The sequence below is a fragment of the Phasianus colchicus genome, chromosome 3 (assembly GCF_987193195.1).
Source record: "Phasianus colchicus chromosome 3, bPhaCol1.hap1.1, whole genome shotgun sequence".
Lineage (NCBI taxonomy): Eukaryota > Metazoa > Chordata > Aves > Galliformes > Phasianidae > Phasianus > Phasianus colchicus.
In genome coordinates, this window is record NC_143438.1 from 61470871 (window position 1) to 61496060 (window position 25190).

Consider the following 25190-nt stretch of genomic DNA (forward strand, 5'->3'; position numbering starts at 1 on the left):
AAGTGCAGCAGAAATGACAAGAAATGAATTCCCTCAAACTCTCACTTTCATACACAGCTCCAGAAGACCTGCTTAATAGAGCTGTATCACAGAGTTAAAAGAAAGGTGGCTCTTACTACTATTACCGTTTACTACAAAATAGGAAAATACCTCACAAGGTCTTTACACAGGTTGATGGCAAGAAAACAATATACATTTGAATACATTTTTCACACATTTTCCCACTCTCACACAGAATTGTATTCAAAAAGCAAGAGAACATCTTCCCACAATACTCTATTCCAAACAAGTAACTTTGCCTGCCAGAGAAGCACACATTAGGTCAATTCTACAAGGACTCACACACTGGAATACTAATATTCAGAATAAACAGAATTGAAGCTTATTAACCTAAATGAAAGCTTACTCGAACAGAAAACATCCAGTATTTTCACTGGAGGAAAACAAGTTAGTTCATAAATGTCACACTCCAGATTTATACACCTAAATGTAAATGTGATGCGTCCACACAGACAAGGGTTTGTGAAGAGAGCTGTGTCCAGCACACGCAAAGCACAGAAGTCCTCATGCCTCCAGTGCAACCTCTGCTCTGTCTGAGCTTCTGCTCGCCCAATGCTCCTGATCCAAGGTGTTTTCCTGTGCTGACAATGTATGGAGAAAAGCAATATTCAAATTTAGATCTTGATATTTTCCTTTTCCGTTTCATTTTTAATTGTAGAGGTGTAATCGACTTTTACTAACTTTCAATACATCCATCTGCAGTGTTAACCCCTTTCAGTACATGTAAATAAACAGCAATCAAAAAATAACAGCTTTTTAAAAGTATCACTAGGACACTAAACTACCATAAAAATAATTAAGGAGTTTGGTACAATAATGTTATTCTCAATGATCGTATCCGGTTGACCTCCCTCAAGATGGTACTAGAGTACACAAATTCACTACAGGAAGGTCGTACTGAACTGATCAGTGTTTTAGCCTCCAGAAGAAACCACTCACTACAAAAAGTGAAGTTCTTTCGTAGATGGAATCTCAAGATACGCATAACAATGTGTCCTCCTGTAAGCCCTGTAAACAGCTTTCCCCATGACACCTTCTAGAACGCACACATCTCCTGCCTTACTGTAAATTCTAATAAACTGTTATTATGAGACAGACCAAAAAAAAGAAAAAAAGAAAAAAAAAATCTTGTTTATGGGACTCCAGGAAGAGTCTGACGGCAACATAGTACTGTTTTAATCCAGAAAGCCAACCTTACCCTAATTAGAAAGGAGCGAAAAGAACACAAAAAGAGAAACATGCATTTATAGCACCCAAGCATGAACTTCAGCTGTGTGCATTCTCTCTATTCTTATAATATACCAGGTCCTTAACCCAGCCCTTAGAACTGACACCCAGTTTTAGTTTATTTATGCGCCTGCTCTTCTGACTACTGTTAGTTGCTGCAGTCTCTTAAGTTTTCTTTTTATCTGTCTCCTCTACCTGCAAGATCACAGCTCACACAGCTGTGTGCAGGCTCTGTGCAGATGTAAGCGCTGCTATGGTTTACATTCAACTAAGGCCATAACAGCAAGTCATTCTTACAAGGATACACAAAACAGACTTCAGAATATTATTAACACTTCTACCCCCTTTCCATTCCAGCATTTATTATGCTGTTACAACTTCATGCTTACAGGCATTGAGGGAATAACTAAGCAGCAATTAATCACATAATTAAAGAACGTTCCAAACAAACACCAATTATATTTCAAGTCTGACAACTCTTGCTGAAATTCAGAGGAGATCCTCCTTGCCCTACTCTGCAAAACCCTGAAACCTCTAACCAACTGGAATACTATGGCATATCTCACTAGCTTCAAAAAACAGGGAATTACACCCTTTGAAGTATGCAGAGAACTAAGTATGTGTACAAACACATGCATACATATAAACATGAAAACTTCACAGGTGAGATACTTCAACTTCAGATAGCACTTATAATGTTCCTTTGTTATATTCACTCCAGCTTTAGAGGAATATGTAGTTTATTATACCCTTATCTCCTGATCTGTAAGAGGTTTGATGCAAACCTGTTGAAAAATAATGAAATATCATTATTTTCACATCTGCAACTTGAAACACAGCAAGCGTGCCTGATGCTCTGTATTGTGCTTTTCATCTGTGAAGTAATCTTCTCATTTTTCTTCGTAGTCATTCATACAAACAAGAGCTACAACTCCCTTCCCTTGCTCACAACAGAATTCATTTGGGAATACCCAACTCTGGTGTAAATTCAGAAACCTGAATTCATAACCTGACTTGACTCAGCCAGCTGCACCACCTACTCCTCTCTGGGTCTTTAAGTATGATGTTTTCCAAGAGAGAATCACTAGCAAACCTATTCAAAAGAACAAACTGCTGGCTGCTTTCTGCTTAAAATTAATTCATAATAGTTCAATGCAAGGGTGTTTTATGACTAGAATTTCTGTAATAATCTTTCTATTTCCAAAGGCAAGTCAAGAATACTGTCAAGTTGCTTCACTCATGTTCACAGGGAAAAAGGGGGGACGCTCAGATGTAGGTCACACATTACCAAGAATAACTGAATTGCTCTCAGTAGCATTTATATTCTAACATGTGGCTGAAAAGCTCTTTTTCTGTAGCAGTAAATCCCTCTGCTTCCCTTCGGTATTTTACAAGTCTTCATCTTTTCTTAAATCTACAGATAAATCCCAAAAGTATCCAAACTTCTGTCTTCAAACCTCAAAGACATCTCTCATACTTAGATCAAAATCTGAGAGTGGAAATAGACTGTTTACATCTTTAAACAGTTAAAAGAAGAGGATAACTCTGTATCTTTATTTTATCAAACACTGCAGACCTTTAAACCACCTTCCCCCGATGTTTTTTGATAATTCTCCCACTACTCCCAGACATTGATTTTATTCAGAACTCACTGCACAAGCTGCTGAGATGCATTAATACACACACTATTCTGCTTCTTATCAAATACACCTACAAAGACTATAGGAAAGATCTTGATGAGAGGTACGGTTTTCCAAAATGCTTTGCCCAATCCAATGGACAGCAACCACTAGAAAAGGTGGCTCCTCCTGTTCTATTCCTTCATGCATAACTGCACACTCCTTACACAATCATTGCCAAGGCACAAAGTTTAAGCAGCTTGATAATTTAAGACTTCACTGCCATCAGTGAGGTATTTCATCTCACTGTAAAGCAGCACAGACACTACTTGCCAGGCCTTGTGCACATCACACATTTCAGGAAGCAAAAGCTAGAACAAAACTGCCCACTGCAGCCCACTGGAATAAATACACTGCAAGATGATATGAAATTCACCCACTTTCTTTCATCAGCATCAGTACTTTTTGTAATGAACTAAGTTTAAGAAGGCCAACAATGTTTCTTCATTGGGAAAGAGGAAAGGAGTCTGCAGCTGGATCTTCCTCTTCATGTTCCCAATGAGTGGAGTGTTTTCTAACCCTTTTTTCCCCCCTTATAGCCCATGTTAAAATTCTTGGAGGTGTGTAATTCCCAATTCCAGAGGCTTCTATTCTCAGCACACTGTAACAGCTTTTAAAAAAAAAAAGAAAGAAAGAAAAAAGAAGCTGGCAACACAACCTTTTGAAAACTATAAAGTTCCCACAGGCATTTTGATTTTTTATTTTTTTTTTGCTTAAATTAAGCAGCATATGCGTGCTATGCAGACCAGTAAATCAAATGCTATTCAGGACGAAGAAACCCTTCTCAGAATGAAAAACTGAAGAATGTTGTTTAGTGAGTTGAAAGACATAAACCTTTCTGCTGCTTTGTGTAACATGCAACCTTCCTCATCACAACATCACCCATATTATGACAGTGCAATGGCTGTGCATGCCTGCACAGAGACCTTACCAGTTGAAACATAACACAGTTACAATGGATTTTAAAACCTAAAAGTTGGGAGCTTTTAACTGAAAGTTTAATTTTTACTTTATTTTTAAAACATGAATCAATTCTTTCATCCGGTCTTACCTTGCGGCTGAGAGTAACAAACAGAAAAAGAACAGCTTTAGCCACAATTACTGCTGTTGCTGGGGAAATATGGGATGTTAATTGTAACAGACTAGAATCACAGAAAGAACAGAAAATTAAATTCAAGGAGTAAACACATTCTGAAGGAGGCCATTTATTGCTTTACTAAAGAACTGAGGAGAACAAAACTCTGTAGAGAAACAACTGAATTAAAACTGATCACCTAGAAAAGTCTCATAAAAGGATAAACTACAGCTATTTAGATTGGAAGAAATGTAATTTACAGAAAACATCATTTTACTGAATGCAGTCACATATGGTATATCAGTACACAAGAACTCTGTTAGTGTCTCTCACCTGCTAACAGCATGTCAGACTATAAAAACCACTGCAAGTCTTATGAGAGAAATCAGCAGCTTTTCTGCCTAAATACCTAATTGATTTGACTTTTCAAATGCTCATCCCAAAAACTGTACGTACCATCTACCTAACCCACAACAATGAAAAAGAAAATAGTAATTATAAATCAGTAATTATGTCTTTAAATAAATGAGATTTATGACAGACTTTATATTCACATTCTCTCTGTCATGCAACACAACATCATAAAGCACTCAATGCACATGAAGTTCATGGAAATATCTGCTACTCCACAAGGACTTAAGAATTACATTCCAAACTTAAGAAAGGAAAAAAAAAAAAAGCCTTAAGGAATGATAAAATTTAATGGTTTATAGTACTACATAACACTTTCACGTTTCTCCAGAGCAGTTCATACAAGTTAATAGGAGCATTTTCCCAATACTTCCTACTGATTCCACTAATGGGACACAGCACTTTCTCAGCATACTTAATAAAGAGAAATGACCCAAAAAATCCAATCCTATTCTCTATTTTTTCAGCAATTCATCTGAGTGAATATTTTCTTTCAGACAGCAAAATCCTAGCTTGGGCCACCTGTATGAGAAGGCCTACAGAGTGTGTGTGGTTTATGTTTCCTCCAATCCACCAGGAAATCAGTGTCTCCATTGTTTCAGGCTGTAAAACATGTTTGCCTAATTCTAGAGAAGGTGAATCATCAATAACTCTTAATATGCCACAGTAGCTTGATACAATATCCTCTGAAGTTGAGAGAAGTCAAAAGGCTGCCTGTCCCTGGAAACACTCAAGGTCAGGCTGGATGGGGCTCCAAGCACATGACCAAGCTGTAGGTGTCCCCGTTCACTGCAGGGGAGCAGGACTAGATGACCATTAAAGGTCCCTTCCAACTCAAACGATTCTATGAAAAGCCCTTGTTATTACTGATGCATTTTTTAAGAAACAAATTTGGATCTAAGCGTCTGTGTTTTTCACTTTGTACACTGAATATAATATAGCTATTTTGGGTTAATAGCAGAAAGAAGAAAATTCAGGCTATGTATCTCTCCAAAACTGAGAGTGTGTGTATATACACACACATACACACTGCTCTATATTTAATCTGTGATTTTTTGTTCCCTACATCAGCTTGAGGAGGAAATTTTAACTCAGGACATACTGTGAACGTTTACCTAATAGTTTGACTCAGGAAATAGTTTGACTCTATTTCACAGGAGTGAAACTGTAGCTGGAAAACTGATTAATTTCTAGCCTCCTCCACTGTTTATCAGACACCCTGATAAGCTTTTTATGAAGAGCATGCCTTATCTACTAACGTAGAGCCTTTTTTTATTTTGAGAAGTTAAAACAAACTCATAAAGGCAGGGAGATAAAAGACCTGATTATATATATTTCTGATGAAAGCTCTAAGAAATGTAGTATAGTATCTTACACAGAACGAAACAATGTGGTAACACAAACTGTTCCTCTTCATGTTAAGTTGGACCTTTTTTCCCCCCTATTAATACAGTAGATCAGCTTCCCTCATTTTTAACATCAAAAACTCACAGAACAGTGTCAAACCCAAACCTCATCCTCTGCTTGGAAAAACATCATTTTCTGCAAAAATACAAAGATGAGAGAAGCAGAAAAAATTTTGCAGCAGAAGGTAAATTACATTTGAAATAGGGAAAGCATTTTCAATCCAATCATTTCTCTCTGCCTGGAAAAGCATATCTGAAATTAAATATATACAGATCAAAATCTTGTGACTCCATTCCTTGTCTGAAAGGACACAGTAAGTTCCTTTCCGAAGAGCATCTTTAAGTCTGACCTTTAAGCTCAAAGTCAGCAAATGTGGGCAGCCCAATTAAAAAAAAAAAAAACAACAAAGACCTGATAGTAAGAAATTACCTTACCCCTCTATAATACAGTTGCTCGATTGTTCCACCAAATACATCCCTCCAAGGGAGAGATTTGTGCACAATCCAATGTGCTGCTACCAGTGTAACCTCTTTTGCACTAGGCTGCCCAGAGAAGTGGTGGCCTGCTGCTAGAGAGGCCTCCAGCTGGTCCGTGGCCCTGCTTTCCACCAGCAGCCTCCTTAGTTCCCTTCAATCAGCATTTCTGACTCAACTCACTCATTTTCAAAGTATTTGTTACACAAGAACATTACCTCAACACTCCCTTGCAGTCGAAGAGTGAGATAAACAAAAGGCTAAACAGAAACAATTCTGACTAACTCTTAAGATTTAATCAATATTAGTATTTTTGACCATATTGAAAACTGAAAAAGCATCACATACATTCAACAGAAGCACCTCACGAAATACCTGACTCAAGATAGGATTCAGTTTGATACTGCTGCATTGTCATCTGTGCATTTTCACACACGCTGGCTGCTCAAACTTTTGTACAGAAAGCTGCCACAGAAAGCTGGGAAGGCCGAGCGTGGGGTGGGCTTGCTGAACCTTTCTGCAAAGCCTGCCAAGCAGGACTGCCAGTGGCACACTGAGCTGCTGCACATGAAGACTCCTACGCTAAGCACCTTGCCTTTCAACAGAGTCTTGTTTCAAAAGCTTATGCTCTCGTAACAGGATCAACTACATAGGAACAGCAGAACAAATGACAGGTGATCTGACAGTAACAAATCCGGTTTCTCATTTTTTCCTCAGCACCAATATCAGCAGAAACTTAAAGAAAAAAAAATATGACTGCTCCACCTAAATAGTTGGCTTATTTATAAATAAAGGTATTTAAGGCCTAACAAAATATTACTTAAAAATTAAGCTGTAACACATTTTGCATCAGTTCAGCTCCCCTCATGTTATACAAGCATTCTGTTCTTCCTACATCACATACAGCACAACTTTTTACACCAACCTGCAAAGTTTAATTCCAAAATTTGTACCTTCAGATCATAACATCATTCCCAGAAAACCTGCATTTTCATTATAATTGCATGTCCTCAGACAGGGATTTTCATGCAGTAGCATGAATCCATTTAATGGAAAGAAAATGTAGCTATGGCTAAGCATGCTTTTTAACCCGTAAAATTAAACATCAAAAAAAGAATTCAAAGACAACTTAGTAATATTTTGAACTTTCGCACTAGCCAGCTCAAAACCATTTCACCAGACTACAGATGTGATGGAACTAAATGAAAATAAACTTCAAATGAGAGACACAAAGTCAACCAATTAAACTTGCCAGCCAATGAATGTCTGAGGAAAGGCATAAGCAGACCAGGGTCCAAAACTGGAAACTCAACCAGAAGAACCGTATCTCAGTTTTTTAAAGGAAGTTCATGTAATTGAGGACTGGGAAAACTGGGCTGTGTTAAAAGAGGAGTGGCCAGCAGGGAGAGGGAAGTGATAATCCCCCTACTCAGCTCTTTGAGGCCCCATCTGGAGTACTGTGTCCAGGCCAGGGGCCCCCAGCACAGGAAGGATGTGGAGCTCTGAGAACAGGTCCAGAGGAGGGCCACTAAGATGATCAGAGGGCTAGAGCACCTCTCCTACGAGGAAAGGTTGAGGGAACTGGGCTTGTTTAGCTTGGACTAAGCTAAGTTGAAGGGAGACCTACTGTGGCCTTCCAGTACTTTAAGGGAGCATATAGACAGGAGGGGGAAAGACTGTTTACAAGGGTGGATAGTGCTAGGACAAGGGGAATGGTTTTAAACTGAGACAGGGTATGTTTAGGTTAGATATTAGGAGAAAGTTTTTTACTCAGAGTGGTAACACACTGGAACAGGCTGCCCAAGGAGGCTGTGGATGCTCCATCGCTGGAGACATTCTGGGTATGGATGTGGCTCTGGGCAGCCTGGTCTGGTGGTTGGCGATCCTGCACATAGCAGGGGGGTTGAAACTAGAGGATCACTGTGGTGCTTTTCAACCCAGGCCATTCCATGTTTCTATGAAAACAAACCCAGAAGTCAGAAATAAAGCCAGTAAATTGGCAAAAAACAAACAACATAAAAAAAGCCAATACTAATGTCCCCAACATCTAACTTATATCTTGCTGCAATTATTGTATCTAAGTGAACTACAAAAGCAGGACAAAATCTCCAAAACTGTCCCCCCTCTTACCAGCACCAACCCACATGTTGCTTATGCTCTCAAGCACAAGGACTGTTCCTTCACGTTTGACAACTCTTCCAAAAGTTTCATGTAATTACTGAAGGCACTTAGTGTAATTACAAGCTGTAGGAAATAGTATTTTTTGCTTTAATTAAGCTGTGTTCTTTACAGGCTTTCTGTACCTGCATAACGAGAAATTACAAACAGCTGTTCTTCCTTCATGTACAACCTTATAGACTTCCTTCACATCCACTTTCTTTTCACAACCAAGAAGCAAGAGGAATACTCTATCTCTTTTAGAAGAAAAATTTAGGCCACCCTTGCTGACCTATGAGTATTTTCTCACTCCACTGTCTCTTTGGGAGATAGCAGAGAGCAAAACTGTTATGTGAAATACGTGGAATCTTTATAAAGTGATTTAACAATTTCATTTTCTTCTTTTTGCTTTCCAATTTGTCTTTTTGACAAAGGAATCAATATTTCCATGGAATCACTCACAGTAACTTCAATTCTGTTTCCACTGATGGATAAAAGTCTCACTGAGAGTCCCTGGTGGCGCACACACCACACATGCACAAAACTGAGACCAGTTCTCCACTTCCTCTCTCCTGCTTCTCATACTGATTAGTTTGCACTGAACAACAACTTCCGCAAATTTCTCTATGAGTGAACTAGTGTAGCACAACTACAGTTTTCAGCAGCTTGATTTTGCTCTTTCATATATTTATTTCTGTCAATCTTCATCACCTCATAATTCACCCCAAAACAGCATACAACTTTATAAAATTTTAATACCTGCTGGGAAATAGAAAAACTCAATCCCTTTAACAGCCAACCAGGTTGAGGTTCACTGGAATTGAAAAGCAGCGTAAAACTCGATTTCCACCCACTTACCTATGTGCTCACTGACTGCCTTACAGATATACGTGATGGTTCATCTTCACCTGCCAAGTCTGTGCTGCTGCTTCCTCACTACAGTGTACACATCCATTCTGTTCTTCACCAGTTCTGTGTTATGCTACAATTCAGATGTGACAGTTCAACGTTCTCAAGATGTCCCACTCCCTTAATCCCCTAGCACATTTTTCTTTAAAAAAATTAAGCAGATTGATGCTACTAACATCTACTACTTCCCTTTCCTTTGTTAGAGATCAATAAAATGCTATCATATAGTTTATTAAACAGTTCAAGATCAGAGATCCTCTAAGAACTATAATTCCAATAAGTTAATGACAATTTTGATTTAAACTTCAAACTGGGAAAATCTTCCTACTCATACCACCATACCAATGTTGATCTATCCACTCTTACTCCATAATTTTAAAAACCAGCTAGTACAAACTACTTCTGCATACACTGAGGATGCTCAAGTTTCACATGTTAGCCAAGATACAAAGACAGCCTGATGGAACTGAGGTTGTTCAGCCTGGAAAAGAGAAGGCTGCAGGGTGATCTCACTGCAGCCCTCCAGTACCTAAAGGAACCCTATAAACAGTTGGGGAGCCAATTCTTTACAAGGGTAAATAATGGCAGGATAAGGGGAAATGGTTTTAAGTTGAGGGAGAAAAGATTAAGATCGGATATCAGGGAAAGTTCTTTACCGAGAGAGGTGGTGAGGTACTGAACAGGCTGCACAGAGAGGTTTTGAATGCCCCGCCCCTGGATGCGTTCAAAGCCAGGTTGGATGAGGCCCTGGGCAGCCTGGTCTAGTATTAAATGGGGATGCTGGTGGCCCTGCATGGACCAGGGGGGTTGGAACTCGATGATCCTTGAGGTCCCTTCCAACCCAAGCCATTCTATGATTCTCTGACACCAAAAGCAGTGACATCTCTGCTGTTACATTTATGAATGCAAGCACACAACTTACTAATTAGATGTGATAAGCATACAGAAAGGATTCACATAATAAAACAGATCCTGGCCTATAATGTTGATTATTCTAAGCCAGGCACGTGAGCGTAGTTATCTCAAAGTTATCGTTTATCTTGACAGGTTTATTTTGAACCTTTTGTTTTGTTAAAAAATAATAATAATCCAGAGTTGAAACTGACAAAATTAGATATGTAGCTATTAACTACCTGACCACAGGGCGGTCATTTACTATAAAACATTGAATGCCTACACGAGATTTCACATACCTTACTGTTAAGTAACCAGTAGTGTGAATTATCCCAGCATTCCTAAGCTTTATTTCAGATTTACATCCAAGATCCTTAGAAGTTCCATTATACCCTCAGAAATGGTCAAAATATATGTAGTGCCCATTAAGCAGCTTGCTCACTAGTAAATTTCAGAAGTGGTCTGCAAGTAGGGACAAAAAAATCAAGAAGCAAAACAAATGACACTGCTAGACTTCTATCTATTTCAAGCACTAAAATTTTAAAGGTCATGTGAAAGTTCATATCTGACTTACACTACTGATAAAAATCTGTTCGAAAAGCATTATGACACTTCCCCTTGCTGTAGCTCTGAACGCTACAAAAATGGTGACAGCATACTTCCAAGATACAGGATAGCCACAGTTTAATGATTATCTATAAACTCTGTCATACTACACTTAAGAGAGAAAAAAATCTACAGAACAATGAAGAAGTATGGGCTTAGGTTTATTTTTATGTCTACAGAATGCCCCAAAAAAAGCTACAACCATGCCAGCTTTGTAATTTTCACCTTGAGCAAAAACTCCTATTTGTAAACAGAAGTTCGATATCACACTATTGTTAACGACGTGATTTTTTCATTAGATTTGATACAGACAGCAGCTCAGACTAACATGAATGAACACACTAAGTCAGAATATGATTATCACAGTATTACAAAAGCTCCAGTGTCACCTGCAAATGCAAATATCCATTAGATGATTAATAGAATAAAACCTTTACCTGTTACCTCATTTTACCTAACTCTGAAGGAAGTATTTTTGAGAGGCTGCTTAAGTTAAGACAACTACTCATACAGCAACTTTTCCCTCTTTTCTCAGGTTAAAATCTTCAAGTGGAAGATACTTAAGAATGGTCAGTACCACTCAGTACTGTTAGGCCCATCCATGTTGCACACTACGTTACACAGCCATACTTCCACTCATGAAGAACACAACTATTAAGGTGTTCAATTTAGTATTAGTTGAATCCACAATTTCATAACAATCTGCTATGCAAAAATGTACTCACATTGACTAGCACAGCTGATTTTTTTCTATGTAATTTGTTTAACAGTAATTACACTTTTTACTGAACTTTAAGAGCATTGTTGGATGTATGATAAAACAAACTATTATAAACCACAACAGACAGTCCAAAACAACCTTCACTATTACACAAGGAAACTACCTATCGGTAGAAGTTTCTTTGCATTTCATAAGCTGGCATACAACTCTGGATATTTCTAGGCAATCTATTTGCAGCTATCTTCCACCAGCAGCTAATGCTCATCATCACAGAGGCATCTACTAGGTTACATATAATCTGGGCTATTCACAGCTTTTTCCCCCTTTCTTTTAAAATATATATGCACATATATATATATATTTATACACACACAGATGTACACTGCTAATAGCCCCTAACTTGTTTTTTAAACCCTTAAAATTACACTTTTCTTGCTCTTTCATAGAGAAATTAAAGTCATTCGTTTCATCGTGAGGATATTTCACCTTGACCCAGACTTCCAGAGAGGGCCTCTGAGCAGGGGAAAGATTTTTGCTTTGAAGGGGTTGTTATTCAAGTGGAATCCTGCACAAAAGCATAAAAAAAACCCAGGGGTAGAGGCAGGAAGCATCTCGATGCCATGTTACCTGCCAGAAGTTCAATACTGGAAGAACTGCAGAACAACCAAGCAGACAGACTGCAGCTTCTGCTTTCAGGTGAAAGCTGGTGGATGAAGGATCAAATGGACCAAATTTCTCCTTCTTAGAAGAGCATTAGGAACCCAAGCACAGCCTGTTGTCTAGAGCTTGAAAATACAACATTAAGTCTCAGGTAGGCAGGTCAAACTCCTCTTCCTTTCTGCCTCTCAGACACAAAGCTAAGGCTCCTCCAAACCACTAACCATTTTCCCCCCAGTCATGGCAAAGAAGAGAGATAACCTCAACGGAGAAAACTATTTCTCCTTATTGCCAAATCTCTAAGTATTCTAGATCTACTTATATGCACAGTATGAGCACACAGTCACAAAAAACAGTGTCATGGCTTAAATTACAGTGGAAAAAAAATCTAAGAGTCTCATTTCACTGCAGGTAAAGAAAATGCTCATCATATTTCTCAGGCACTTAGGCAGTCTTCATCCAGCTTTCAAAATGTTACGCAAGCGCAGCTGCCCTACTCTGGCAGTTTTACTTATAGCTGTTATAAAGCTCTGTTTCCATTTCAGAATAATGAAACAGAGGTCAATTAATTCCTATCTCCTCTCCTATATGCTGTACAAGATGCAATACACGCTCTTGCTGACGTCACCATCCATTAGCCAAATGAAGCAAGCTAGGCTAAGACTCTGGATTTTCTAGCTTTCCCAAGTTCCAGGAACGCTACGGCTTTTTATAAGCTGCTGTGCTCTTGGTCCATGCAACAGTACTGTCCAGACTTTTACACATAGTTTATTAACTGCATTAGAAGTACTACTTTGTCATGGCATCACCAGTTTAAACCTGTAGCACAGTTTTAGAATTAATATGCTTTGAAGCTATCAAAGAAATCAAACCAGCGACACACTACTTACAGTAATTTGTATTAAATTTATAGAACAGGTTGAAAAATGCATAAGTGTACCTCAACGATACCTGTACAGCTGAGCCCTGCAGAATAAATTGCTATTTAACATCTCAGTAGTAGAGCCCAACACTTTCACCACGATTTCCAAGTACATATATTTGTTCCCTCCAGTTGCCCCCTAACTGCAAAGCAGCACTGCGATACAGAAGTGTGCTGGTCATTCAGGTATTCCTGGCAACTAGCTGCTGTGAAAACTGACACTCGAGATTCCCACATTCACACCATATGAAAACATAAAGCACTAAAACATTTCTGTGCCCAGCACCGCTCAAAACCTCTACACATGAACTACTCACACTCCTAGTCATACTTCTGTTGGTATGTGAAATGAACGAGTAACATTCCCAACCTGTTAAAATTATCAAAACATAAAGTGCTACGCACAATGAATGCAGGATTCGTGTTATCAATTGAATGTTTTTTGTATTCATCTTCCTCTGCGTTTAAAAACAGAGGCAAAATAGGGATTGAATAAACTATATTTAAATGAAAATATGTAGCATTTTCAAGTCTCTTAAGAACATCTTAATGTTTTTCCTGGCCCAAGAAATACACAAAATGAAAAAAAAATCTAGGGGCAGTAGACTACAGACATTTGAATGCAACCCAATTAAGCAGCCTAACATCAATAACCATGCAATCTCATAATGAATAACATATATGATGCGTGGGGTACAAGAAAAGTTGGGGGTAATAAAAATAATGCATCCCAGACAGAAATTGTCAACTGGAGGGAAAAGGAAAGCTCACAGCAATTACAGCACAGGTGTCCCAGCAGGAGAATCTCTTGGTTTGGGTAAAATTGAGTTGTTTAGGTGTGTATATAATTCCACAATCAAAAACCAGGATAGGAGACACAAATGCAATATGTAAGGCACATATCACAAAAACCCACAACCAACCCTATTTATATAATGCAATTAGAATGAGCTCTGTTTCGCTGAAAAATTAAATAATACAAGAACAGTATACTTGCAGAAGTCAGAATCTGGGCCAATGAAACAAGCAGCCACATGAAATTATCTAATTAGACAGGGGCTACTGGCCATTGCTTTGGTAAAGTGTTTATCTGCTTTACAGGTTTTTCTTTCCAGGTCCACCTGAGATGCTGTTGAAAAACTCTGCTTTGTTCCAGCTCAAAAAATAATAATAACATCACAGGAGGATGAAATACATTAAAACTGAGCAGAAAAAATATTTTGGAAATGTAATCAGACATTGCAACCAAATACGTATCTGCTTTGGAATCCTTCACTAGCAGGAGTATATTTGAAGTATATTTAGAAAAAAGCCACAAGCAGCCCGCTTCATAGAATAAACTCCATTGGAGTGCAGCAATGGTCACCCAGTTCAGGAAGTTGTGCCTGAAGAGGCAAAGTTCAGTGGGCAGGTGATGAAGACGGAGATGAAATTCTCTCTCTCAAAACAGTATTTATTTGGTAGGAATGTGTGTGTGCTTCCTCTTAAACAGCACTCCTACAAGACATGAAATACATGAGTTTCTCAGTATAGCACTTAAAAACATAACTTCACTTAAACACCCATGAAATCAAGTGCCAACTTTTTATAAATTTCCAAAAATCTTTTTTTTTTTTCTTTTTTTGGACAAGTAACAGGAAGCATCCAGTGGGAATACATTTTATGAAGTCCTGAAAAGCAAAGCCAGATGCAAACAATCTCTGAAACAATTTTTCCTTGAATTAAAACAAATTTTTTGAAAGAACAGACCAAAACACAAGTGTAATGCTAATAAAACCAGCACACTGTTCTCCCTCCCATGTCTAAATAGAAACAACAGAACTACGGATTGACTTTTGTGCTTTTATTTGTATTCCTCGTCAAGCATGTCTCAGATAATAAAATGCATCCAAAAACCACAAATAACATTACTGTAAAAGCTGTTTCAGGTTCCATGTTAATGAAACCCTTGCATTTCCAATCCAGACTTTGAAGCTGCTCAACTACAGCATCTTTCTATGAGCTCATGTTTCTCAGGAACTCTTTTAACATCTCTTGCTTCCAACCAAAATCTCATTATCTACTAATGTGCCTGCACCAACTACAAAGAATGCAAAACTTCAAATGTAAAAAACAGCAACAAAAGCAACAGTACAAAGAAAACCAAACCCAGAAAGAAACACAAGCAAAATCTCCAGCACCAAAAGGAGTAGAAGCTAAGATGATTGGATAGAAGCAACATGAAAGTGGGAAAATAGCAAAAAAATCTGTCAATATTTATACACACACATATTTTTATGTATTAGTTTGCCAGTTGTTACTTCCAAGAGTGTAAAGTTAAGAACTGAACAACACAGGCTGTGTTGTGTTTTACCAAAACTCACGCTGGTGGAGGGTACTTTCTGGGGGGGCTGGAAGGGGACAGATGTTAAATCTTCTGAAATTCTTGCTAACTTGTATTTTCATTCTCACTCACCACGTGTCAGCTACTCCTCTGCCTTGCTGGCACTAACATTTGGCCATTACAGTAGTAATTACCGAGGTCATCCTATTCATCCTTTTAACAGTGTTGGCACAGTAGCTGACTTCTTCCAGTCCTTTAGAATTTTCTCGGCGCCCTAAGACTTACTGGAAATCAATAAGGGAGTTCTGCCAGGTATTTCAAAATCTGGGGACTCAACATGCCTATTTTTAGAAAGCTCTTTCACATCTGCACTCAAAATGGGAAGCATGACATAACAAATATCATCTACCTTGTCCTCAAAACAGTTACTTCCATTTGACACTCTCCTGCATTCATTAAGACATCCATAAAGCACATATGCCAGGGTTTCTGTTTGTTGGTATCAGTGAGATTTAAGTTCTGGCACTAGGTGTTTTTCATAGAAACTAAGCACACCAGCTATCATCTGTTCAAGTGTCCTTGTACAGTATCCTCTACCTATAAAAACCTCACGGAAGTGCTTTCTGTCTTCCCTGGCTGTTTAAAGAGTTCCTGGATATACTTTACATTAAGGTGTGGTTTGCCTAACAATAACCTACTGTTTCTTCTACTATTTACCCCAGGAAAGGGCATGGTAGCAGCTGTCAGCTATGCACAGAGCACTTCATGGTGCATACCTGCCTGACATGCACAGCCAGAACACATATTATGTGCTTGCAAACACGCATGGTGCAGTTTTGTCTCCTCTAACAGATTAAAGCTTTTTTCCTCAATTCTCTTTCCTCCTCTCCACCTGCAGAAGTGCTTCCCATCATTTCAGCACCAATGCTCCATCATCCTTCCGAGGTGAATGTCTTGTCAAGTGTCCCTGTAATGCTCAGCAGTCTTTGCCAGACAAAAATACATACAGGAAATCCATGGCTCAATGCTGGAAACATGAAACACTTTTTCTCCTATTTTGAAGTCAATCATCAATCTATGGCTACCCTTCTTATACCTGCATGAGAGCCATGCACAATCTCACTGTGCTTGCTTTCCAGGCTCCTGGTAGCCTGCGTTTACTTTAAAGCTCCAGAGACTTAAAATAATCAACACCACTGGACAGACAGGTTGCCCTCTAAAAAGACAAGACTTCTTCACCTTGGCCTTTGTGAGCCTTTGTGGTTTTCAGGAGTTTCCCCAAAACATGACAACTGAACAAGGTGATGTATTTAACAACAAACCAATATAATGCCAGCTCAACCCTAACTATTCACTGAAAGCCTACAGAAAAGGACTTGAATGTACATCTGATGTCAACAAACACAGTTAGGGTTTTTTTTTCAATTGTGTACAACAAAGACCCACAAGAACGGATGCTGCTGTCACGCTAAAGAAAAAATAAACTAATGCAATAATGGTTAACAGGAGACGAGAAAGAAATACAGATGAAAACCAAAGGAAAAGAGAAAAAGTTTACCATTACAGGAACAACACACCGGAAAAGGATATGCAAACAGATCAACTAGGAAAGAAACTACAAAACAGGACAGGCATCTCATTGTAAGAAACAGATGTGCATATTGTTGTCATATGACAGTTTCTCTTTCTAAGCTTTATCATTCCAATCACCGCTCTGAAGTAAGCAGAATAAATACACTTAAAAGCTACCTTATGCTGTAAGTCTTCCAAGATTAGGTTTTAAAAATAGATCAAAAATCAATATTAAAACTTTCAAAATATCAAAAGGCTTTCATTCATGATGTATTTCAGAATGAAATCAGAGCTCCACCTGAAAAAACACCTGTTTTATCTTCTTTTTCTAAAACAAAAAGCAATTATTTGATACTCATTTCCCACCAACAGTTTTCTGACTCAAATACAATCTACCTTGTTTTCTACAAAAATATTTTTACGTGCACCCTGCCAACCATTCCCTTTCTCAAGGGAGATTAACGCTTGTCAGCACTGCCATTCTATACAGCCAACAGTTGATGACATTCACAACAATTCCCACTATACACTGCTTCTCTTAAATTAGCCCCATAAATCTGACATAAACTGCACTTTACACCTCAGATGGAGAAGGCAACCTGAAAAGCAGTTCAGGTGGCCAACCAAACCCTACTGCTACCAAGCTACATTTGAAACCTTTGCAAAAGTGCAGAAGAACTCTACCACAAAGAGAAACCTGCTAAAGCTCAAGCACAGCAAGCAAAAAGAGGGAAGGATTTTTTTTTTAAATATATCTTGATTTGCAATAGCAGAAAATCTCTATTCATCCCTCTTGTTTACTCCGCAGTGTTTCAGAAGAACAATTACAACCAGAAAATAAACTTTGCATGGACAATGGTGACTTGTATATTGCGAAAATAAATGCCTATAGCACATGCAGACAACAGACAATGGTACAATACCATGTCAATCTCCATCGAAAAGATCACTGAAAATTCTGGGTTTGCGTCTAAAACGAACAACTGGATTTGATAAATGACAAAACCAGTCTATCGAAAAGAGCATTATCCAAACTATGAACAGAAATTTTGCTCATCCAACACTCCTCCTGCCAAATTGAATCCAGAACACAGTAATTGTCTTCAAAAGGCATTTTTAACTGTTCATACAAGTTTTTCAATGCATGCAGCATTTGCAACATGTACATGCCTTTCAGTATTGACTACTAGCTAGCTTACCTCCATTTGAACATGGTTGTAAGTACATGCAACAAGACATGAGAAAATGACAGCAGGACGGGTAAAGAGAGACAGATAGAAATGATGCTGGTGAGGCTGTCCCAGGCCATTCAGAAATCTGTGCAGGTAGAGGTCAATCTTCTTACCCCTGAGGCTAGAGATCTATTCCAAACTTTGCTTGTCTTCAGAAAAACTAAGGTTCAGTATTTATTAATCTCCTATATATGCCTGCAATGGCAGCACAAATAGAATGGAGCTTTTACATCCACACTGCATGAGGATCCTGGATCCTGCATCAGCTGGATGTTTGCCTGAAAGACTGCACAATCAGGGAGCATTTGAAGAACCTTTTAAAACTGTATTTCAGCCCTCTTCAGTCAACACTTTCAGAATTCCAAGCAGCACATGCACACTTGTCTTTAAAGTGCACATTAGTTACTTATCTTTATCACTTCATATTTTTTGCAGTTTGGAGATTTGAAGAGAACTTCTCGGGTCTCAGTCTGCGCACAAACGAGCGCCCTTTATACACACAGGGAATTTGTTTTCTCAGCTAGGTCCTGCTATTAGCTGCCCTTCCAAGCAGACAAACCCACAGCCTGGATTCTGACACAACACGCTGACAGCTTTTGTTCTTTCTATTAAAATTTTTATATCCAACTGAGAAGAGCTTTTTTCCCCAAGACCTTTTATGGACTGCACACAATGCAGTATGTTTACTGTAAACTTACCTAGACCGTAACAGACAAAGAGCAGCACAACCAGCAGTGCAGGGACCTCTCAATCTAATCCTGCCAGCTAGATGCCTGATGCTGTGCAAATGGACAATTTTAAAGATAAACTTACTCCTTACACAGCTTGAAAGTACACTGCTATGCACACAACAGAAAGTTTCTAATTAACCGTATTTCATGAGGTGACTAGGGAAGGAAATGTAATGTTTCTTACATACAGAAAATGTCTTTCAGAAAGAACAAACTTACACGAAAAAATACATGAAACCTGGAGCTGACTATTCTGCATTAGCCCAGACAAAACCTGGTGGATAGAAAGACATGGGACATGAGTTACCAGGCTTAATTTCCTCCCTATGTCACTATGCCAAAATTTCCAGGAAAAAAAAAAATGAACACCTTTGGATTAGTAACAACTGCTAGTAGTTATGATACAATAAACAACATCTTACTATTACACTCATGCAGCTGGAAAAAAAATCCGAATAATGAAGTTTGGTATTATGTAAGATACTTTCAGGGAAGCCCAATCAATTAAACACTCAGACTGCAAAAGATGATGTTGGCTTGAGAATGTGTAATTACTCTCATAACTTTTAAGAGCTACCTTTTATATAAGCAGCATTTAGGAAAAAAAAAAAAAAAAAAAAATCAAGAAAACTTTAAAGTTTGTCACAGTTAACTCCAAATCCACCTTAACTCTAAAGCACTGTCTTACTGAATTTTTATCATACATTTTACTGGTCTCTATAATCAAACAATTGCACAGGAATAAAAAACATTTACTCCTTGCTTAAGGTGGCCAGAAATTGTCTGGCCAGAAGGTACTTCTCAGGGCAGATACCACCTGGTCCTCCAGAGGAAAAGTGAAACTTAGGCATTCTACTTTCAATTCTGCTACAAGCAACGCAGCCCAGCCTTAATCCCAGCCAGCATACATGCAAAATAGGGAGGATGTTTACTTTTCTCTGAGAAGCTTTTTATAGTTAGAGGTGATATTTGGGAGTTATACATTGCCACTGTGAAATTAGTTCTCCACGATGCACAAAAAAAAGACACGTTCATAAACCATCACTAAATGTATTTCACCGTGCCATAATCTAATGTCACTGACTTCTGATATGGTAATTAACATCATTTCTGCCATTTCTAAAGTCAATGATGCCTTTCTATGCACATTAGCTAATACACACAGTCTCGCATTTCTTTTACCCCTGCTTTGCTATCTTTTATACCCACACATGATATTGTTGCTCTTATTTACGGCCCAAACAGTGCAATCAGACCAACAAGACAAGGTTTCACTGAGGCTGCAGCACAACAATCACTGGGATGATTGCTGGGGGTCTCCTGGCACAGATCAGAGCACAGGAGGCAGGCTGCACAACCCAGAGGCTTTGCTTTGTCAGGTGCACAACAATGGACCATGCCTAGGAGGGATCCGGTGACACTTAAGGCAGATCTCCCTACTGAGAAAACAAAGTACAGCATAAACTCAAGGTTAACACCAGCATTTGATTCTACAGATGACATACAGGCTGAATGCAAACTCAGCTAAATAACAGAATATTTCTCCACTTTATCTCTAACTTAATTATGCAGTATAAGGTCAGTGGAAAAGCCAAAGGGATCTGTCAAAGCTGTAAGACTATTATTAACAAATTAGGGCAATAAATGAGTGATACAAGAACTTTTTCCAACATACTTGAATTATTAAGAAATAAAGAGCTGAACTACTGCCATTTCTCCCCCTGCATTTGTCAGACAAAGCCTGAAAGCGAAGAGCAGCACTTTTTTTATAACGAAAAATATTTTAAAAGAGAAATGAACAGAACAGAGAGCTTGAAACTACTTCATTTTTTAAAACAAGTGAGTTTCAGTATCTTCTCTTCAAGCAAATGGATTTGAACAGACATAACCACTGCACAAAAATCAAGAATTCATAAAATAATAATCCCCAAACCCAGAAGCCATTACACACAAATGGGAGGGATATAACCCATCTACGCATTATTTCAACGAAGCAGGCATTTCTCCAGAAGTGTTTCAGTAAACACACTGTCTTTGTTAGTTTTTCTTTTTTTTTTTTGACAGGAAGCTTCGAACCCCTCCTGCACTCACCACCAACCACCAGCCCAAACTCCCCTTTCAGCTTTCCGGCTGCTGGATGTGTGCGTGCTTTGTACACCCCAGCGCCAGCGATTCTACGATGCTTCCACCCGAGTGCTGTCACAGCGCAGACCCCACACAAACAGCGCACGGCGCTGCGGCACTCCGACCCCTTCCCGACAGCCGCCTCTCCCCCAGCAGGGACGCGGTTAAGCTCTCCTCGCGCACCTCCGTCCCTCCTCCCCGCAGGCCCAGCCGCGGCCTGGTGTCATTGTCTGTCTCTCGCCACCATCCTTCGGTGTCACCCGCTCCCTCCCTGTCTACTTCCAGGTCAGCCCGGCGCCCGTCTCTGCCTATTCATCCTGCGAGCGGGAGGAGGAGGAAGAGAAGGGCCCGCCGCAGCCCGCAGCCCCGCCGTCACCCCGGGGCTCTCACTGACAGCCGGGCGGTGACGCGGCCAGGCCTCGGCCTCCCAGCCCGCGCCTCACACACGGCGGAACGAAGCAGATCCCCCCGAGCCCCACGCCGGCTCCCCCCAGGCTTTCCCTCCCAGCCCCGCTCCCCACGGCCCCGCAACGCCGGTACTGGGGGCGGGCGGCCCGGTCCCGCCCGCGGCTCACCGAGGGCCACCTCGCAGGCTTTGCGCAGCTGGGAGTGATGCGCCTTCTTCACCTCCTTGTCGGCCAGGATCTTCTCCAGGGCCCGGGTCAAGAACATGTTTTTCGTCTTCTTCCCTTCATACATGGGCGCGATCGAGCCGGAGGAGGGCAGGGCTGGGGAGGGCAGAGGGAGCGGGGCACCGGCCGCTCCCGCCGGCGGAGGGCCGCGAGGCGCCGGGGCCGAGGAAGGGCTCCTCGCAGGGAGGGCCGCGGCGTCCCGACGCCCGCTCGGAGGGGAGGGAGGCTCGGCCGGGCCCGGGCAGCGGCCAACCCCCGCGGCGGAGGGAGAACGAAGCCCGCTCCTCGCTGCCCGCTCCGTCACCCCCGCCCCGTCGCGCTGCGCGCTCAATCCCCGCGCCGCCCCCGGCCCGCGCCCGCCTCCATCAGCAGCGACGGCAGCGGCGGCGGCAGTGGCTGCAGCAACAACCTGCCCTCGCCATGTTGGAAGGAAGCGACGTCAGGGCCGCGGCCGCACGGCTGCCGAGCGGGAGGAAGCGGCGGCGGTGCCCCGGCACCGGGGGCAGGCGCGTGGGGGTGGGGGAAGGGGGGGGACGCTCGGCTTCCGCCCGCCCCGTGGACGCGCTACAGGTGGAGCGGAGCCGGGGGAGGCGGCGGGGAGGGAGGAAGGCACGGGTGGAGATGGCCGCTGCCACCTGGGAGCTGACTGAGGAGGAGGAGGGGCAGTGCTTCCCTTCCGGGCCACCGGCGCGGGGAGGGGAGGAAGGCTCGCCGGAAAGCGCCACCTGCCCCGGCGGAGCGACGATCGGATGCAGGGGAGCGGCCGTCCCCTCCCCTTCCCGGCCTCACTGAGAAGCCCCCGGCGCCGTGCCTCAGGGAGGAGCGGCCGAGCGCAGAGGGCAGCGGGGGATGGCCGTGCCGTGGCTCCCCGCCCTCCTCGAGGAGCGGCCGCGGCGCCGAGTGCTCTTGGGACGTCGCGCCCTCGTCCTCGCCCAGTGCTTCGCATGAGTGCTTTCGTGCTGCCCCTCCGTATCGCCGTTGCCCTGTGCTTTTCTAGCGCCGTGACTTTTATATTTTCGTGCCTTGTTAAGCTATTATAAATGTTTCAAAAGTTATATTTTTATTTGTTTGCGTTTTGGCGTTTTCCCCTCTTGGGATGTGAAGGGGTAATGTCCTCCTCTTCGGCTTGAGGCCAAGAAAACCTCCATCTGATTCTGACCAACAACATCAACAACCGTGTGCAAAAACTAGGATTATTTCTAATAAAACAATAGTTTCTACTAAAATTTCTAATAAAACTGGTATTTAAAAGTAGAATCTGGCACTGACAATAGCTAGGTCTTAATTATAATTCTTTCTTAACCTTAAAGAAAAAGCAGTACTTCAGAATTGATCTGGAAATGGAAAGATGGGATCTCCAGATCTGCCTTATGGGCAGAGCGTTAGATGGCAGGGCTGGGGAAGCCATCTTGGGCTTGGGAGCACTGGATGCTTTCAGGAAGGAGCCCCACAGCTAACTTCTGCTGTCTGTTCCTGTCAAAAACACTAAGAATGTAGATTTTAGCTTTACAGCAGCGCCGTGAGATCGTTCAAAATCACATCACCAAGCGCACTGATCCTTGCAACAAATGCACAGGGGGATTTATTGGCTGTTTTCAGGTTATGTTGGTCTGTGGAGAAGACTGCATCTTCAGCAGCGTGGCTACTAAGCATCTTAGAAATTACTCCCAATCATTTATGCAAGGAAAAACGTTTGTCAAATCTCCATTTTGTTCAGAACTTTGGATATCAAAATGACCTCAGTCTCTCAAAACTGATAGCTAATGAACATGTGGCAAGAGTAAGAATTTTCACAGATTTGCTGGTAGTTTTTACACAAACCACCTGAGTCCACATTTCCATAGCAAAGTCAAAGCTTGCAAGTGTTGTTTAGCATATGGAGTTTACTATTGATTTTCATGGTTCATTTGGCAGAAATAGACTTGCAATTAGACTATCATGAAGACAATGGCTATCTGTATCTAAAGAGGGCACTGAGGACTGCAGCTATCTGTTCTGTTCATATTAATGTCTACTTATTTGTCTTGTACACAGTTCAGCATCAGTGTTTTAGTTGAGTGCATAGAATTGGTACTTGGAATATCACACTACTGGAAGTAAAGGCCTGTCAAAAAGACAGTGTTCTATATATTTCTCTCCTGTTGTAATATGAATAGATTGAACTTCTTCTTGTTCTGCTTTGATTTCTTAATGTGGTTCAAACAACTGCCATTCAGTTCACTCAGTTTACAGCTTGACACCACTGATATCCTGTATCCAGGTGCTAATCACAAGGCAACCCCTGCCTAAAGCCCTCAATAGTGTACAGACAGTATGTAATCAAAGGACTACTCCTGAAATTATGCACAAAGATCTTATTGTAAGTCATCTGTTGAGCACGTTGACAAGCACTTTCTGTCCAAGAGCTGAGCCAGTAATGGTGGAAATCACAGGGGAATAGTGATGTAAGTATTGGCGATAGAAAGACAGTCCAGTGCCCTCATTTAGGGCCATGACAGGAATGGTTGTCATCTTGTGTACAGGGTCCCTGAGTGCTTTGGATAAAGTCATTAGTCATGCCAGCTTTATTTACCAGGGAAGCCACGTATTAGAATAATGTTTGATCAGATATAAAGACTTTTATGGACTTTGAAAAAGCAATGCGAGGTCAATTTTTTTTTAGTGTTGGAGACTACAGGCCATAAGGAACATATGTTTTGCTGCTTACTTAAAAAATCTAGGGTTATATCTCTGTTGAAAGGAGAATTAGAAAACACACAGGAAAGAAAGGCTGAAGGTTTAGAATATTTCTATCTTACATGGGTTCCTAACTAAACTAAAGATGGTATCTTATAGTCACAGGTGCCTTACAAAATGGTTGTTAGATGTGATGGTTTCACCTATGTCTGCTTTGGTTTCAGCATGCAGATTTCTCCTTTGCTTGTAATTAGCATCAATCAGTGGCTGGTCCAGGGATTGGAATCACTGTAGCTGCAGATCCCAAATTTTTGTCTGGTAAAGTCCTGAAAGATACTAAAAAATGAGTGATACTTGTCTTTGCTTCTTGAGCTGCTAAGTTTGTTGGCAACATGTATGAAATACTACGTTTACATTTACATTTTATTACCTCATAAGAGGCGTGTTGGTAAGCATGTGCTGCAGCACAATGGCATCACTGCTTTGTTGGAGCCTTTATGATTAAACAACAGCACAAGAGAAAAAATGAATTTGAGCAACATTAAAAAAATACTCTATTACTTTTTTATTCAGAAGCTATTTGGAGTATTTTAAAAGCTATTTATAATGTTTCATGTATTATGTTATCAGTATTAGATATTTGTTTAGTTAAAAATTAGAGAATTTTTTGTCAGACATGGAGCTTGTAACTACAGCTTTTGA

The 25190-nt window shown here is 40.7% G+C and overlaps 1 protein-coding gene across 1 annotated transcript in view; it reads right to left on the minus strand.

Annotated features, from left to right (window-relative positions):
- ARFGEF1 (ARF guanine nucleotide exchange factor 1) overlaps positions 1–23160 on the minus strand; it is an 82676-nt gene extending 59516 nt beyond the window's left edge. The window contains exon 1 of the mRNA XM_031604866.2: positions 21756–23160. Coding sequence (XP_031460726.2) covers positions 21756–21879 — 124 coding nt within the window. The 5' untranslated portion in view covers positions 21880–23160. The remainder of the gene's footprint in view (positions 1–21755) is intronic.
- Positions 23161–25190: the final 2030 nt, after the last annotated feature.